Consider the following 13347-nt stretch of genomic DNA (forward strand, 5'->3'; position numbering starts at 1 on the left):
GTGAAAAATAAGGTGGATAAGGCAATGAATATTGTGGAGGGCGTGGCTCATCACATGAAGGTGTATAACATCTCAAGGATTTCACCGATCACCACGCAACTTTGTAGGCATATGACCACACATAATCTGAGGGGACCCCTCCATTATTGACCCGATCAAACAAAATGGGGGCATTAGAGAGCTAATTTCTTGTCTCGGCCTAACCGCCATATCGATTTTTACTAAATTTGTAGATATGTATTTAGATATGTAGAACAGGTGACTGGAGAAATTTAACTAATTGGCAACTGGGTGGCGCTATAACAACAGAAAATGCTTAAAAATGGCTAAAATGCGACCGATAGCTGTGGCTCCCCCTGTGGCCGAATGTTTGTTTGTTTTGTTTTTTTTCAAATTTTTGGTATGACTAAGTCATGGTATGGTATGCTGTACATAATCACAGAAACTGTCAGTGTGTCATTCTGTCAGTCAGTCATTCTGTCTGTCCCACGTTTTTCTACTCACTGACGTGGTCAATCTATGTGAAACTGCACATAGGCACTGAGGATTGGCATAGGTAGAAGGTGACAAAGCTACCAATGGGTATGCACTAGTATTGAATTATTTGATTTAAAATATGAAATATGACCGGCGCTGCTGTTTTGTTTTTTTTTGCTCTAGTTCTTTAGAAACTACGGTTATATTATTTGGCACCACGGACGCTTCATATCCAGGCCTATAGAACAGGTCTATACCTTCTCTTTTTATTAAACAAACTAAATTGCCTTATGTTATTTATCTGATTTACACCACGGCATGTCATTTCTGTCTCTACATGGTTGCACGTTTATAATTCTCCTCTGCTCTCTGTATCACACACAGCGGAGTTTCGCCCCGTTTGGGCACACACGCGAGCGCGCACACACACACACACACACACACACAGGTGATCACACTAGAGCGCGGCTCGGGCCACATTTTCCTGACCAAACCTGACCCAAGTCCAAGACAATTATAACCGAGCCCGGCCCGAACCTGCACCATGGCACAAAGGAGCGCAGCTGGTGTTGCATTCAAGCGTTGTCACGTAAATAACAAATTCCAGCACTTGGATAGGCCATAGCACAACACAGCAGCATGTCAAGTGGGCTGAACCAGAGCAAAATTTTTGATTTGTTATCCGCCCCCATCCGTAGTTGAGTGCCTCTGGGACAGGCCCATTTATGGCAACCTTCAGGCAGGCAGCTAGGTGCTCTCCCTGCAACCTGTTGCATAGATCAGTTTTGACCTGGAATGGAAAGTAACTACCATGAGCCAAATGTAGTGTTGTCACGATACCAAAATCTTTGTTTCGGTACCAATATGAATTTCGATACTTTTCGATACTCTTCGGTACTTTTCCTAAGGAAAAGTCCTTTTGGATACAAACCTTTAGAACAATAAATAGTAGGGATGTAACGGTACCAAAAAAATCATGGTTCAGTTAGTACCTCGGTACGGACGNAGGCGTTTGTGTGCATAAATGAGTAAAATAAATTAACTAAATTAATGAATTGAATCAATTTCAAAGTACTGGTATTTTTCAAATGCAGTATAGTACTGTTTGGAATACTCTATTACCGCGGTACTATTTTAGTACCGGTATACCGTGCAACACTAGCCAAATGAGAAAGAAAGTTTTCAGAGCTTACTTCAATGGTGCTGTGTGTTGCTGTGCAGGCTCAGAGTTGTCTTAAATACAGCCACACAGTTCTCTACTGATGTTTTCCGGGTGTTTCTAAGAATGCTTCATGAAGTCGATGTCAGTATTCCTCAGTATTCTGCTAACTCAAGCTCACACTAGCGCTAGGAGAGCGATGTCTGTGGTGAGGCCGGGGAGGGCGCTCCCGCCGGTGCTACAGAGTGACGTTCATTCACCATAGGCATTTTATATCTGGACAATTTTTGGAGACTATGGCGGGCTGCCATAGTCTCTTCAATGTATCGGAAACACTGCACATATTTCCCAGTCTGTTGTTGCTCCAGAATCAGTGTATATTTACAACAGAAAATAAAGTTGATCAGTTTGCACATGAAATATCTGAAATATCTAATGTCTCTGTACTGTATTCAATTGAAATAAGTCCAGAAAGATATGCATATCATTGCATTCTGTTTTTATTTATGTTTCACAGCGTCCCAAGTTGTATGTTTAGTATTTCAACATTCTCTAATTTCTATTTTGTTTTTACTTTTCTTTACATCAGCACATTTCTCCTTCAAATGGCTGTATTTGTTCAAGTGTCTAGCAAAAAACTACATTTTAAAAGATTACATTTAACACATTGCGATATACATTATGATTTATCTTTGCCCAATACTCATTTTTACTGAATAGAACTTGAACACGTCTTATTGGAACACAGTGCAATCTCCATTACCTGTTAGCTGCGGGCACCAGCTGCTAACAGCTTTAACCGGTATGTAGCTTTAACAGGAAAACAGTAGGATGCGTCTCCTAGTGTGTCGATAGTGAGTTTGCATCCTCTCGTCCCAACAGCAATCTGGAGAAGATCTCTGTTCGTTCCAAACATATTTTCTATTGTCCCCAGGACAACGGGAAACTGTTAGTCTCGAGCCTGCTTTTTATACTGCGTAAAACTGATGTGACACAAGAGAAACACATCAGCCACTGCCATCAGTAAATGTTCTGTCGTATGATTTGCTGAAATGCAGATGACAGTCAACAAGGTGAACGGCCAATCCTGATGTTGAGCCGATAAATCGGTGCATCTAGTTATGATGTGTTTATGTTTTCTTGTATTCTAAGTGCAGCACTGAAAATAAAAAGTAATAACATTCTATTGACAGAGTTTATACAAAACACACATTTAATAAGCTGTCTTGTTTTGCAGCAGACCAGATCATGATCATTGTGTGTCTCTGTTGTTTGTGCAGAGGAGTTTGATAAGGAAACGGGACAGATACTCAGTGGCATGGACAAACTGCCTCCAGACCTAAAGCAGTACGTAAAGGAGGATAATGAGCTGTTTGACAAGGAGATTGAGGAATGGGATGCCCTGCAGGCCTGCAAGGCCCAGCAGGAGAAGCTGGCCCTGGCTACAGCAGCATCCAGCACCTCCACTTCTTCCTGTTTTTCTCAACCCATGAGTATTGAGTCCAGCACTCCAGACAACACAGGTGAGGGTCGCTACACTCTGAATACAGAGTAGAGAGGACATGGAGAAGCAGTACTTGGTAGTAAGAGAAGTATGTGAAAACTTGTGTTCTCTGAAGAGTTATAAAAGAATGAAGAAATTGTTATGAAATATAGCGTAAAGCCACACAACCCTAACTTTCTTTGGCATGTTATGTTATAGTATATAATATTGTCTACAATATATACACAATGTCACAGGGAAGGTCTCAGCTAAAAGTTGCTGGCTACAGGAAAGTGATCTCAGATGTTTGTCATTCAGCCCACAGCAATCAAATGTATCTCTGTTGAAATATGGTGGACACATGGTATGGTGCCTGGCTAAATTAAAGGGATAGTGCACCCAAAAATGAAAATTCAGCCATTATCTACTCACCCATATGCCGAGGGAGGCTCAGGTGAAGTTTGGGAGATATTTTGTGGTTTCAATTATGTGTTTTTGGACGTTTGAATCTGGGGCACCGTAAGCCTCCATTAGGTGCAGTTGTGTTGCTACCTTCTTTCCCCTTGGATCTCTGCAAGTGATGTGAGGACTCTAAAACTTCACCTGAGCCTCCCTCGGCATATGGGTGAGTAGATAGTGGCTGAATTTTCATTTTTGGGTGCACTATCCCTTTAAGCAACGAACAGTATCTTTTATTGGGTTATAAGTCAACCAAACATGTAATGGAACCCACCTGATACTTAAACTAATGTGGCTGTGCTGTTATTTTTGAAACTAAAATTGAATCTGTGCACCTGTGTAGGAGCAATACCTTTTTGAGAATGTTTGCACTCGTAATAAGGTTTGGGGGCACCACCCTCTTAATGAGGGAAGCGACAAATCAAATGAATACCTCCGTAAACCAATCATTAATTCGTCAGCACGCTTTTCAATAATGAATCAATCTCAGATCTGGGTTATGAATTCTCCTTACAGGGATCTTAGTTCCTGTTCAAAAGAAATATACGCAGACAACGACTTGGTGATAAATGCAGATTTATTTAAGCTAAATGTGTAACAACTGAGTAAATGAATAGCAAATGATAATGATATGGAATAACACAAAATCAACAGTGTATATATATACGGATTGAAATGAGAGGTGACACTTGTGAGTTATTTAGTTTGGCGATAGTGAGAGAGTATGTGACTATAGATAAATTGGGAACGCAGGGATGTCCTTCACCTAAGGAAATCTAACTTATGATTAAGATAATTAAACCTCCTATTCGACATCAACTCTTTTACCACACAGCGGCGGCCTGGAGTTAGAGAAATTCTTTTCCTACTTTCTTAGCAACGTTGATTCAGGCGGACGTTTCTTTCCGAGGACCCCCTGATTATCACTTTGCGACTCCCGGCTTCACTTCACAGCCTTCCAGCAGGGTGATACAAACTGGAACACAGCGGTGATGGGCGGTGGAGCCTGGTGGCGGTGTCCTTTCGGGTGGCCCTCAACGTTGGTTGTCTTAAGCTGCAGAAAGTCTCTGGGTTTGGCAACAGAACCACTGTGACAAGTGGCTGGCAGCCACTGGCTCCAATGAATCTGGTGTGAAGAGGCCAGTCGAACAGGCGCTTGTCTACTTTGTTATGATTACTCGCTTAAATAATAAAGTTGAAAACAATCTCGTTGGGTGTTCGATCTTGTTATCAAAGTTACTATTAACGCGCATAAAAATGTTAAAATTGGCTGGCTTCGTCACTTCAAGTATAATGTTACTGAAGGCACTGGCGGTAAAAGAAAAACTGGATAAGTAAAATTTAAAAGTTTAAAATAAATTTGGTCATGAACAAGAACAAGTTACGCAGGAACTGTAACTGGCTACAACATAAGATACGGCAAAAGCTAGTGGACAAAAACGAAAAAGGCAAAAAAAAAAAAGAGAGAAAGAGTATGGAAAATGAAGTCGAAGAGATTAAGAGACGGAAAAAAGAGCAAGAGGACAAGAACAAGAGAAAGAGAGAGACGCGCTGCGCTCACTTGTTTTTATCTGGCCAAAGTGGGTGGGTTTGTTAAGGCGGTCTCTTTTGTTGTAAATAGGCTCATCATTTTATTTTGGAGGAAACTTAATTCTTTTGATTATACGAGATCATATACTTTAACATGTTACACGTGATAGACACATACTTTTCCCATTATGGTCAAAATCGGTTCTTAACATCCAATTAATATTAATACAATTATTACACCGCATGTATCAGCAAAGTACACGTATAAGCTGATTCAAATACACACACTCTAGACTAACCTATAGTTGCAATATAAAATGAAAAAACATAATGAGGAAGCACATATTCATAACAACAGGTTGATTAATAAAACCCAACTATGTTTTAATTCTAAATATAATATGGAATTCTTTAGGGGAACTCTCCTTAACTCCGTCAACAAGATGGCAGTATGGTTCAGTGTTAAATGAGGGATTAAAAGAAAAGTGAATTTACAACTCATTAATCTTTTGTTTTACAGGATTAAAGAAAAATATCATTCAGCTACCAAACATGGATTATGCACATGTACAAGGTTAGGAAATGAAGATGAGAACAAAAAGGAAACAAATGTATAATTTCACTTCTAAGAGACACTGTTACAACAGAGACTTGGTTTTGCGTTTAGGAACGCATATCTAATTTAGGACATTAACATCTGTTCAGTCTCCTCTTCACCTCATTGTGAATGAGCTGGTGTGATTTCCCGGGTGGTGCGAGGGGACATCATGGGATGTACTTGGAAAGCATTGTCTTAAGATCCTAGCCGGCTGGTTAATCAAACCAAGTTGCCCCCAGGCTGGATCCCTTTTATGAGTTAATGACATCAGGAGCCTTGAAGGATCTCAGGTGAACTTTTTACCCCCCCTTTTGGCACCCGGATTTCTGGAGGGAGCATCCCTCATGACCAGGGTAATTTCGGGGGCAGGGTAATAAACATTTGGCCCTCCTTGTGGTTCCTTGTTGTCTATTGTAGTCCACTCTGGAGAGTTTAGAATACTGGTGTCCCTACACCTGTCTAAAATGTAATTATGGATATTGGTAAATGTTATGGGTAATTTCTACAATCATGATCACACTAATACAGAAACATTTACACCTAGTGCATATTGGCATTTGTGTGTGAAAATAAAGGTTTTGAAAGTAAAGGCCTGTGCATTTTTGTGTTTTGGTGTTGTTGCCCTCCTGCAGTACCCCAGCATGACCCAGAGTACATGGAGCAGCCATCACCCACAAATGACTCCAAGCACCTGCAGGAGGACACCCAGAGGGCCATCTCCAGGGCTGCTGCTGAACAAGAGGAGAGAAGCCCCGAGGCATTGTTAAATGCTGTATGTAAAACATGCCACTCTCACACCTAGTCATTTTCACCCAACATGTGTCTTCTGTCTTTCGTACATGTCTGTTTGTATAATAATCAACAAGATTAAGTGTTGTGTATCCACTAGTTTTTATTTGGTCTTATTTTATTTCATTTCGTCCAGTCATATTTTTTTCCTTGTAACTAACTAAACTGAGAGAACACCATTTAGAGTAATTGTTTGCTTAGGGTCTTATTACATTTATTAAATGTGGTCATTCTTTGTAGTCATTTTTGGCTTCTAAAATCTAATATTTAAAGAGGTATTCCACTGCTTGAAAGATGGTATTTCAATAAAAGTGGGCTGTCTGTGCAGTAGAAAGACACAAACACTTTTGAAACTGGTGCTACATGACCAAAGAAAACAGAGGAAAGGACTGAGGCATTTGCGTTTGCTCAAGAGGTAGAAAACCTACAACTACCAAAATGCACTGATGCACAGGACCAATAAACGCTACCGCTGGTGAGTGACATAATGCAAGCTTGTCTGTTTGACACAATGGCGGCTGGCTGGTAACAACAATCTTGTTTTACAGTTAAACTGTAGAGTAGTGTACAGTTAAAATGTGTTTCTGAAAACATTTGAGGTGAGAAAAGGCCACTCAGTAACAAAATCTTTGTTTATGTTTGATCAGCGCCGCTTAGTTTTACTGTTTGGAGTTTGGTCATAAGCCTCCTACAGACTGTGAGATTTTAACAGACTTATAAGTTTAGTGCAGCTACACTGTGCGACATGGATGTAATAAACTTGGGTATGACATCAAGATGGATGCAGACTGTACGATGAGAGCACATACTCAATCTGACGTTTTGCCTCTATGGCAAGCTGCTCTTTGTCTGTTTGTTTGGGTTTAGGGCCAGTGCATCATTTCATGCTGCAATTGCTGTTTGTTGGTTTGTAGATGTAGATGGTAACAGCAGTCACACAGTGAGAGTCATCCCAAATTTCTGTCTCTCACTGTGCAAAGCAGGACCAACGTTTTAGAGCCATGACTGAAGATATCGCCAGGTTTGTGAGAGAGACAGAGGCAGGTCTTTCTCTTGACACACTTCTATACTCTTTGTGTCCAGCCAGCTTTATATTTTTTTCTGTAGAGTTGGTGAGGACCAAACCACAGCTAAAAAGAAGACAATATTGGACATACATTCACCAGTTGGTTAGAAACATGAATTCAAATAAATTTTAATTTTACTCTGTAACTGCTGCCTGTGTAAAGAAGGTTGCCATGGTAATGCAGTGTGTCAATGTGTGTGTTCACCTTGTTTCCACTTCCCCCAAGTGGCCAAATAGTTAAGTTAAATGCAGGTTGGAAGGATAGATTCATGGGTACAGTTTTTCTGCTAAGCTGCTGTGAATGAATTTCTCAGTAAAAAAATACTACAACTTAACAGCCCGCTGACATCTCTTGTTAGCACCAGCAGAGCCTAAAAATGCATTTTGGCACAGAAGAAGAACTTAAGAGTGTTTTGCCCATTGTTACATTGGAACTGCACTACAGAGAGATTTTCTCACAGCCAGTATGGAGAGAAGGAACATTTAGAGCAACTAAAAAACTGTCATTGTACATACGGACTTGTAGGTGTTGTTTTAAGACATGTTTGAACTAATTTGAACTTGTCCTCTAATCCCTGTGCCATGCTTATTCAAGTTTCCAATACCATGTCCACAAGTGTGCCCAGTAAATGTGAACAAGGATTGAAAGATCTGTCAAGCCCAGTTTATTTGATTTCACTGTTTTCTCTCATCTACATGGAATGTTCTTCGCTTTTCCATCAGTACTCTGTCCTTCCTTTTTCATCTGTCCCATTTCCTTTACAGTCTCTTCCCCCTCCCTCCTCCCCTCAGCCTGAGGCCGAGGTGAGCACCCCCTCCACCCCTCCTACTGACCTAGTCACAGAGGATGAGTCCGCTGGACAGCGCACAGTGGAGGTGGCCATTCCTAATGTGGGGACCTTTGTCATTGAGTCAGAGGAGGGGGGGTATGATGACGAGGTAGCTCTAGCCCAGAAAACTCTTCTCTTCTTTTTTGTGCTGAGAAGTCTATGCCTGTTTGATATATGGACTGAGAGCACCATTAGTCATTCAAGTGGCTCTACAGAAGGTTTTTCACACCTGAGAAAGTCTGACCCTTTACACCAACAGAGTTCAGGATTGGCTTGAGGCTGAAAATGCAGCGCAATAAGACTGATGCCTTTGTTTGCCTTTCTGTATTACTCTTGTGTGAAAAGTCTCTTATTTAGCTAGTCTGCATCTTGGCACAATGGCAGGCTGGCCTTTTGCAGAAAGCTAAGGTCTGCTTCATCACACAAGTCCCTAAAGACAAGAACCCACTGATCTCATGTTCACCTGTAAATGAAGCCAAATGCACCCATAGGGGATGTTCATTTTAGTTTGCACAGATTTCATGCAGTTCTCCTGGAATGCTAGATTGTTTTTGTTTTGAGGTTGGCTGGATATCAGTAGTAGTTGTTGGACAGTATGTTCTGAGTCCATTGCTGCTGTTCGCTATGTGTCTCACACAGCTGTTATATGGCTGCCTTGGTTTTCACACATTATCCTTGTGAGGATTGTGCATTGTGCCATTAAACTGACTGGCTGTGTCACTCTAACCAATGCATGAAGTGCTGAGTGATGTCTGGCATGCCCTCACTGCGGTATGCTTTATTGTTGTGCCTCAGAGAACGTAACGTAGTGGTTGACCTTGCTCAGTTGGTCACAAGGTCCTATTGTTTTGTTTGACATGGTTCCTGCTTCCTGGGCAGGCAATGATGACACCCAACATGCAGGGTATAATTATGGCCATTGACAAATCCAGGAGCGTGTATGAAAAGAATGGGCCTGAGGCAGCCTTTTTTAAGGTACACACTGTCTCTCCTACCTCTCCTCACTCCACATTCACTCACTCCACCTCAGTCCACCTTCTGTTTTATCTGTGTCTCTTTCTTGGTCTTCTCTTGTGTACTTTCTTACAGTGCAGTAACAACAGTTTAAAAAGTTACATTTAGTAACTGTTACAATAACACTGAAACTCAACAGAGTAACTTGTGCCTTTCTAATCACATGGGGCTGTTTGCGGGGGGACCAGTGCTGCACAGGTGCTCAGCTCTAAATTGCCCACCTCTGTGGGCAGCTCATCCATTCAGCATCTCTGATGGTGCCACCAAGTTTTCAGATGCTCAGAGCCCATCCCCTTAAATGGAGCACTTGCCTCTCAAATCTCTTTGAGAAATTAAGCAGAATTGTAAAAATAACATGACAGTTCTATATGCTACTTCATAATTGGCCCCCCCTAATATAATGGTAGGGGAAACACTGATGTATATCCACTTTTTTCCCCCACCTAATTTTAGTGATCATCAAGTCTCTTCTGTAGTAGAATTAACATCATATTATGCATGCATACACTTATCGTTATGGCCCACCAGCAGATGGAGACATTAAATAGAATGCTTTTAAATGTATGTAATATTTATTTATTGTGCAAAATTAAAAAAAGCGTGTCGCCAATTTCAGTAGTTTGTTTTAAAGCCATTATTGGCCGATACTGATGACATGCCAATATTATTGTGCATCCCTAATTTCCATCAATAGACTCCAGCTGTATAATAATCTTGTTAAATTTCACATGCAACAGTTTTTTGTTTTCAGAGAGAAGAGCAGAAAAGAGAGGGAGTAAATGTTTGTGCCTAACTTAAAGTATTTGATATTCATATACCAGTCCCATGGAGACACATTGCCATGTCTTTTCCACAGCACAGTCAACGTGTCATTATAGAGAAACGCTCAGTCCACCATTTACAGAATCCATTAGACCATTTTCAGTCCTACTATTTAAAGATAAATATTGAGCAGAAATATGAACCTAAAATTGCAAGTGCGTTGTTGTTACAGAAATCAACTCAAAGTCCAGAAGTTTGTAATCTGGCAAAAACAGTCATGTTAGAAATTCCTTTAGTTGCAAAATAAAAACCTTTGCAGGTGACCTTTAAGTTCTTGACTCAAGAGGACCTGAATAAGTACTATTATATATCCTTATAGCACCTCAACCTTAGTCTGAGTTGTTAACTATGACTTGTCGCTTCTTTGCCTCTCTGATCAGGCCATAAAGCTGGAGTATGCTCGTCTTCTGAGATTTGCCCAAGAGGACACACCTCCTGAAAATGACTACCGATTACAGCACATCATTGTCTACTTCATCCAAAACCAGGCACCTAAGAAGATCTTGGAGAGAACTCTGCTCACACAGTTTGCTGACAGGAACCTGGCCTTTGATGAGAGGTGGGTTACATTTGACAATCTGCTACAACAAAAATCTGCTATTCAATTAAGTGCATTGCATTTTGTTCTTAGTCACATGAAAAAGTCAAGTTTGATAATTTACTCTCAAAATGACCAGCACAAGGCAGCATACAGTTTAGTGTCAGCATGGACTGAAAGTGGACAACATTTTTCTGCTGCAGCTCTTTTCTGATTGTATTACTTCTATCTGATGGTCAAATACAAATCTTAGGAGACACATGTCCAAAAATCACTATTCTTCTTGATACTGCTGTCAGATATCAAGACTCCCACCCTGTTGACATTGTGATGTTGCTGTCATTAGCGTCTATAATGTCCCTTACTATCTTTTCAAACTTTTCAATGACGACCTCAATCCGTATTCATGAGTGAAAAATTGATTTTATTCCCTTCTCTGCTATTTTGAGCAAGATAATTAGATTTATGTGTGCATGTGGCCTCGATAGGAGCCTCCGGAGGAGTGTTTCACTTTTCCTCTCAGCACTAAAGAGTTATTCATTAGTCCATGTTAAGGCCTAGGGGCAGGGTGGACTGTTTCATCTCCTGGAGTACCTCACAGTGACTCATCATCTTACTGCTAATGCCACTTCCTCTTCCTGTCTCCCCACCTCCCCCACAGATGTAAGAGCATTATGAATGTGGCACGTGCTAAACTGGACTTAATTAAGCCTGAGGAGGTCAACATGGATGAATATGAGGTCAGTGGAGGTGTCTTCTGGGTTTTATTGATCTAACATAGTAGATATGAGTCTTTTATTCTGCCTGTAATGCAGTATTGTACATTGTCTTTGCTGTGACATTGTTATTCATTAAAAATGCTCGTGTTTGCCATTTCATATTACTTTGGAGAGTTTTACATCAGTGAGCTTGCCTCTCCTGATCTCATTCAGATGTGGCACCAGGCCTATCGGAATTTCCGTGAGACGACCATCTTCATGATGTCTGGGTTGGAGCTCTTTCAGAAGACAAAGTATGTGGACACCTTTACAGTGTTCCTCCTAGTAAACAATATTGGAAACAGTGAACTGAGTTTCCAACTACTTCATCAAAACTTTAGCACATAGGAGTTTGGTGTTGCACAAGACAGGTAGTTTGAGCCAAAGTCCCCTCTGTAGCAGTCAATGAAAGTTGTAAAGTTGCCTGCAGAGGGCAGCAGCTTACAGTCTGCGTAATTCTTAGCTTTATAGCTTTTGCTGTGAATTCATCAAGTTTATTTCTTTGATGAAATGTTTTCCTTTAAGTTCAGTGCAGCGTTGATACAGCTTTATCTGAATGTAACATCTGTTAATCTCTTCTTTCCAGTTACATGGAGGCTCTGATGTATCTGATTTACTCATACCAGTACAACAAGGAGCTTTTGTCCAAAGGGCTGTACAGGGGGCACGATGAGCAGCTTCTTGGTCATTACCGTCGAGAGTGTTTACTGGTGAGGCAATGCATGCACTAACGCAACAACTTGTCCAGTCTCCATTAAATTAGTGGATATATGTATTACTATATTTCACATGATTAAAACGAAGTGATTATAAAGAAGGTGATGCTTCTGTGCAGGACATGTTTTGAACAGACACCTTTATGTGCAGCAGTTCTTTTCCCCTTAAACCTCTTCTCTTCTGTCACTCCCTTTAAGAGGTTGGGTGTGACTTTCTCATTGTCTGTTAATATGACGGACAGGATTGTAAAAATTCTGTCATAATCTTTACCCATAATTTTAAAAGTAATTTTAATAACAATAATAATAAAAAACTTTATTTATATAGCACACTTCATACAAAAAAAATGCAGCACAAAGTGCTTTACGATAAAGGCATCATCAAGCACTACATGCATCACATGAAAATAGACATAATGAACATAAAACAGACTTAAAATCATTTTTAAAAAAATGGAAAGATGAAATAAATCATAAAAAGTAATAAATTATGACATCATTAAATCATAGGATTGTAAAACCATAAATCATAAACTCAGATAATATACACCATTGTTAAAGAATTGGGTGAAGCCAAAAAAGAGAGATTTTGAGATCTTTATTAGGACAGTCATAGATAGTTAAAGGCAGGGTTCTAACTATAAACTGAGCTTTGTGGGGGTCTCCAAAATAACAGTGCAAAATAACTCAATTCATGACCACACAGCGATGGGACTTACGATTTTTAATCAGCCGTATGTCATGCCCACACAGCGATGGGACTTACAAATTTTAATCAGCCATATAGAGCTCCGAACGTCACGTGACTCAGTTTGTTTACACCACCATGTTGGCAGTCCTTGAGTGAAAATGAATGGCGCCAGTGCTGATTTAAGGTTGTCAGAGTTCACTTCGCAGGTTAAAGCCCAGGAAATTGAGCGATATATTGCAAAACTTGACCGATTAATCATAGCTGAGCCTTACAACGCCCCCGGGGTGTTTTTCAGGAGTATTGAGACAGCCAGAGCGGACAATTTTCAAATATTGCATCTACAATTACTTGATCAACTCTCCCTCGTCCTACTCCGGAGATTCCCTGAAAGCTTACAAGAGCCTGGAGGGGTACAAA

General features: G+C 40.5%; 1 protein-coding gene across 9 annotated transcripts in view; it reads left to right on the top strand.

Moving 5' to 3' along the window:
• Window positions 1-13347, top strand: part of usp25 (ubiquitin specific peptidase 25) — a 242263-nt gene that overhangs the window by 156125 nt on the left and 72791 nt on the right. For 8 of the 9 annotated variants that reach the window (XR_007569272.1, XM_050035507.1, XM_050035499.1 and 5 more), the window contains 6 exons: window positions 2917-3159; window positions 6339-6478; window positions 10608-10786; window positions 11427-11505; window positions 11698-11777; window positions 12110-12233. Coding sequence is in view for 8 of the 9 variants with exons in the window: in XM_050035507.1 (XP_049891464.1) it covers window positions 2917-3159; window positions 6339-6478; window positions 10608-10786; window positions 11427-11505; window positions 11698-11777; window positions 12110-12233 (845 nt within the window). In the remaining variant the exon portion in view is untranslated. Of the gene's footprint in view, window positions 1-2916; window positions 3160-6338; window positions 6479-8326; window positions 8501-9270; window positions 9367-10607; window positions 10787-11426; window positions 11506-11697; window positions 11778-12109; window positions 12234-13347 lie in introns of all 9 variants that reach the window. The other variant, XM_050035528.1, reaches the window with a different exon arrangement.

This window comes from Epinephelus moara, chromosome 3 (assembly GCF_006386435.1).
Source record: "Epinephelus moara isolate mb chromosome 3, YSFRI_EMoa_1.0, whole genome shotgun sequence".
In the NCBI taxonomy this organism is placed as follows: domain Eukaryota; kingdom Metazoa; phylum Chordata; class Actinopteri; order Perciformes; family Serranidae; genus Epinephelus; species Epinephelus moara.